A 5325-nucleotide genomic window follows, 5' to 3' on the forward strand; every position below is an offset into this window, starting at 1 on the left:
TAAGGTTGAGGTCTATTGTCACGACCCAAACCGATGGATCGTGACGAGTGCCCGAGTTCTACCTATCGAACACCCCTAAGCATTCGTCTAAGATATAAACATGAAATAAGTGTAGGTCATGCATAACATCTGAAAATAAACTACTAATTCATATGAACAACCTATGTGGGAAAACATTCCCAAAAGACATATATATATATATATATATATATATACGGGGAATATGGTAGGGCGAGCCGACAAGGCCATATACTATCTAACTATACATGACTCTCTACAGACCTCTATTAGTGTGTACAGCTGTATAGAGGATGGGACTGGGCCCCGTCATACCCATATATGTATGCAAATACATCGTACCAAAACTCAAAGCAGCTCCGGATCAAATGGAGCACACCAACTCTCGCTAATCAAGGATCCTAAGAAAGGGGACCGTTAGCTTGTCTACCTGCACCTGCGGGCATGAAACGCAATATCCACAGTCAAAAGGGACGTCAGTACGAATAATGTACTGAGTATGTAAGGCATGAAAATCAGTACATAAAAGATATAGATGAAACATGGAGTAAAGAATACCACTTGTGAGTCTAAATAACTTTGTGAATCCTAAAACATTTATAATGTCATGCAGGTGCGTGTAAATGTCGTATCATGCATAGGTATAAGTGTACATAACATCATCAAGCCTCCGAGGGCATCTCATCATATCATTTCGGCCACCGTGGGCAAAATTATCAATATATGCTAGTTGATCAGGTGGTGGTGCGTATATAACGTTGTAACCTTTTCCCATATCCCAAAGAGAAGATAAAGTCGGCCATCTCGTCTCTACCTCTACGAGATTAGGCTTGATACTTATTGGGTACATATTATTTTTCGTACTCATCCTGCACATTTTATTGTGCAGGTACATATGTGTCTAGCAACCTTGTGGGCGCAGAGGTGTGATTACAATTGTGGGGACATAGGTGAGCTGCATTCTGTATTACGATCTGCAGCCAACAAAGTCTCTTTCAAAGTTATTATATTTTTTCTGTCTAATTTGTATTCTAGACAGATGTTATATTTTATTTTAACTCCCAAGTAAATGCTCATGCACTTGTGACACCGAGTTTTGGGATTGGTTGTGAATTGTTTAGAAATTTAGTTGCTAAGAGTATTTATCATTTACTCTATGAGTTTTATCTTTATTATTTCAATGAAGAAATTTTGATTTTTTTATTTGTTTTATACTAAAATGGGTAATTAAGCTAAGTATGTATTGTTGGCTTGCCTAACAGCGGTGTCCGGCGCCATCACGACCTTTAATGGATTTTGGGTCGTGACACTCTCATTTTCCCATCTTCCGATGCTTATATCTTTTTATCCAAATGTCGTATGAATGAACGGTTAAGAGCATTGGAAACTACATTCCAACACCTTCAATTTGGTATATACTATGTACCAAAAAGACCTCATATAACATCCAAAATTTATTTCTCAAAAAACTCTATTACACGGCAAATCCTTAGTCGGTTTTTTCGCAACTTTAATCCGATTTTTCCTAAACTTTATATTTTTTCTAAAAACATAATATACAGTCATATTATGACTTTAAACTCATTTAAATAATGATTAACAAGTCTCATATTCATTATACGTCACCTTGGGACGCACAGGGTGTAACAATCTTCCCCCCTTACAAACATTCATCCTTGAATGTTAAACTCACAGAGATTTATAGAAATTTTGGCAGAGTCTCCTATGTAACGATACCACTATCAACCTGTCAGACAGAAAACCCAACAATACAAACCAACACAGGGACACAATCATCAATAACACCAATGATCTCACACGACCAATGATAATAACTAACATAAGAATCAAGTACCCTATACGTACCTAAGGCTGTGATGTCTCAGTCCGATCCTCCTACGGAAGAGGAAACAAGTGAGGATACCTAGACTTCATGGCTTCTTCATATTCCCAAGTCATCTCCTCCACATTATTGTTCCTCCGAAGTACTTTAACTGAAGCTACGTTCTTAGTTCTCAATCTACGCAGTTGTCTATCTAGTATAGCAATGGGAGCTTCCTCATATGATAGTTGCTCTGTGACCTGAACATCATCAAGTGGAATGACTCTAGAAGGATCACTAATACATTTGTAGAGCATAGACACATAAAAAACTGGATGTACTGACTCCAAGTTGGAAGTCAAGTCTAACCCATATCTTACGTGACCTACTCTGCGTATGATCTTATAAGGTCCAATGTACCGAGGGCTAAGCTTTCCTTTCTTACTGAATCTCATAATGCCTTTCATCGGTGATACCTTTAGGAATATCCAGTCATCTACCTGAATCTCCAAGTCTCGTCGTCGATTAAATGCATATGACTTCTAACGACTCTGAGCTGCTAATAGTCTTTCTCATACAAGCCTAATCTTACCAACTGCCTGTTGTACCAACTCTAGTCCTACTAACTTAGTTTCCCCAATATCGAACCATCTGATAGGTGACCTACACTTCCGTCCGTAAAGAGCTTCATATGGAGCTATCTGAATGCTGGAATGATAACTATTATTATATACGAACTCAATAAGTGGAAGATGATCATCTCAGCTACCCCTGAAGTCCATCACACAAGCCTGTAGCATATCCTCCAGTGTCTGAATAGTACGCTCAGCCTGACCGTCTGGTTGGGGATAAAATATTGTACTAAGACTTATCGAGTCCCCAATCCTTTTTGGAAGGACCTTCAGAAATTAGCTGCAAACTGAGCACCTCTATCTGAGATAATAGATATAGGTACATCATAAAGCCGTACTATCTCCTTAATGTAAATCCTTGCATAATCCTCTGTTGAATACGTAGTACTGACAGGCAGAAAATGGGTTGATTTTGTAAGTCTATCAATAATAACCAAATAGAATCGAACTTACGCTAGGTACGACGTAAGCCTATGATGAAATCCATGTTAATCACTTCCCATTTCCAAGTCAGAATCTCTACATCCTGCAATAATCCACCGGGTTTCTGATGCTCAATCTTAACCTGCTGTCAATTAGGGCACTAAGCAACAAACTCTGCTATATCCTTCTTCATTCCGTCCCACCAGTATATTCCCTTGATATCATGATACATCTTTGTTGCTCCTGGATGAATAGAATAACGAGAATAATGAGTTTCTCCCATAACCTGCTGGCACAACCCTGCTACATTAGGAACATATAATTGACCTCGGTATCTTAGGACTCTATCTCCTGCAATCTCCAATGGTGTCTTCTCCTTTTGAGGGGTTGTATCTCTATAGTGAGCTAGCACATGGTCTTCATATTGGCGTTCCTTTACTTTAGTTACTAGAGAGGATGTTGTCGTGTCCTTAATAGTAACTCCGGTACCACCAGAATCTAGTAATCAAACTCCAAGATTAGCTAGCTGATGAATCTCACAAGCTATCTCACTCTTCTCTGGCTGTAAATATGATAAGCTACTCATAGATCTATGGCTGAGGGTGTCGGCTACCACATTCGCCTTTCCTGGATTGTATAAAATATCAACATCATAGTCTTTTAGTAGCTCCAACCATCGCCTCTAACGTAAATTTAATTCCTTTTGCATGAATATATACTGAAAGCTCTTATGGTCCGTATAGATATCAACATGAATGCCATACAAATAGTGCATCCACATCTTTAGTGCATGAATCACCGCGGCTAACTCTAAATCGTGGGTCGGGTAATTCTTATCGTGATTTCTTAGTTGTCTAGAAACATAAGCTACAATCTTACCATACTGCATCAGTACACAACCCAATCCAACTCCCGAAGCGTCACAATAGATAGCATAACCATCGGTCCCTTTTGGAAGTGTCAGAACCGGTGCTGACATCAATTTTTCCTTCAATGCTTGGAAATTCTGCTCACAAGCATCAATCCACTGAAACTTAGTTTCCTTCTGAGTCAACTTTGTCAAAGGTGCTGAAAGGGAAGAAAACCCCTCTACAAATCTCCTGTAATAACCTGTCAAACCCAGGAAGCTACGAACCTCTGTCGATGTCTTGGGTCTAGGCCAAGTCTTCACTGCCTCAATCTTCTATGTATCGACCTGGATACCCTCACCTGAAATAACATGACCAAGAAAGGTTATAGAATTCAACCAGAATTCACAATTAGAGAATTTTGCATACATCTTCCTTTCTTGTAGATGTCTGAGCACATTACACAAATGATCTGCATGCTCAACCTCTGAACGAGAATACACCAAAATATTATCTATAAATACAATCACGAACAGATCTAGAAAAGGTCTAAACACACGGTTCATCAAGTCCATGAATTTCGCTGGGGCATTGGTCAAACCGAACGACATAACACGAAACTCAAAGTGCCTGTATCTGGTCCTGAATGTTTTCTTTGGAATATCCTAATCTCTAACCTTTACCTGATGGTACCCCGACCTCAAGTCTATCTTCGAGAAACACCTGGCCCCCTGCAACTGATCAATTAAATCATCAATCCTCGGGAGCGGGTACTTATTCTTGATTGTCGCCTTATTCAATTGTCTGCAATCAATACACATCCGCAAGGAACCATCTTTCTTTCTCACAAATAACACAGGTGCTCCCCACGGTGATGTGCTGGGTTTGATAAAGCTTTTTTCAAGCAAATCGCTCAGTTGTTCTTTCAACTCTCTCAGCTCTGCAAGTGCCATTCTATAAGGAGGAATACATATCGGTTGAGTATCTGGTAATGTGTCAATAGAAAACTCAATCTCCCACTCTGGCGGAAGGCCTGGAAGCTCATCGGGAAAACATCGGGAAACTCATTAACCACTGGGATAGATTGAAGGGTCGGTGACTCTGCTTTCACATCCTGTACCAGAACTAAGTGATAAATATAGCCATTTTTTATCATCTTCCTTGCCTTGAGATAGGAAATAAACCTACCTCTCAGTGATTCAGTATTACCTTTCCACTCTAGAACTGGTTACCCTGGAAACTGGAACCGAACTATCTTTGATCTACGATCAACGATAGCATAACAAGAAGCCAACCAATCCATACCCATTATAACATCAAATTCTACCATATCTAGCTCAATCAGGTATACTACTATAGAATGACTAAGAACTCCTACTATACAATCTCTATATACCCGTCTAGCTATCACTGGATCCCCAACAGCTGTAGACACCTCAAAAGGTTTAATCAACTTAGGTTTTATCCCAAACTTGCTAGCAACCAACGGAGTGACATACGATAAGGTGGAACCTGGATCAATCTATGCATATACATCATATGAGGAGACTGATAATATATATGTAACAACATCAGGTGAAGA

The 5325-nt window shown here is 39.5% G+C and overlaps 2 protein-coding genes across 2 annotated transcripts; both read right to left on the bottom strand.

Annotated features, from left to right (window-relative positions):
- Positions 1–1914: 1914 nt before the first annotated feature.
- Positions 1915–2307, bottom strand: LOC138904759 (uncharacterized). The gene has a single exon (XM_070193266.1). It carries the CDS (start codon positions 2305–2307, stop codon positions 1915–1917), a length of 393 nt encoding a protein of 130 aa, XP_070049367.1.
- A 748-nt stretch (positions 2308–3055) lies between these two features.
- On the bottom strand, positions 3056–4696 carry LOC138904764 (uncharacterized). The gene is made up of 5 exons (XM_070193270.1): positions 4427–4696; positions 4173–4230; positions 3775–3963; positions 3436–3522; positions 3056–3393 (listed from the first exon to the last, which is right to left on the bottom strand). Exons 1-5 carry the CDS (start codon positions 4694–4696, stop codon positions 3056–3058), a joined length of 942 nt encoding a protein of 313 aa, XP_070049371.1.
- Positions 4697–5325: the final 629 nt, after the last annotated feature.

Source organism: Nicotiana tomentosiformis, chromosome 1 (genome assembly GCF_000390325.3).
Source record: "Nicotiana tomentosiformis chromosome 1, ASM39032v3, whole genome shotgun sequence".
NCBI classification, from domain to species: domain Eukaryota; kingdom Viridiplantae; phylum Streptophyta; class Magnoliopsida; order Solanales; family Solanaceae; genus Nicotiana; species Nicotiana tomentosiformis.

Bases quoted from the DNA above. Each gene is read 5' to 3' on its own strand.
- LOC138904759 (XM_070193266.1), bottom strand. From the start codon at position 2,307: ATGAAAGGCATTATGAGATTCAGTAAGAAAGGAAAGCTTAGCCCTCGG.
- LOC138904764 (XM_070193270.1), bottom strand. From the start codon at position 4,696: ATGGCACTTGCAGAGCTGAGAGAGTTGAAAGAACAACTGAGCGATTTG. The intron at 4,231-4,426 runs GTAAAGGTTAGA...ATTCTCGTTCAG, and splicing joins TGAGGTCGGGGTACCATCAG to AGGTTGAGCATGCAGATCAT. The intron at 3,964-4,172 runs GTATGCAAAATT...CTTCCCTTTCAG, and splicing joins CATCTACAAGAAAGGAAGAT to CACCTTTGACAAAGTTGACT.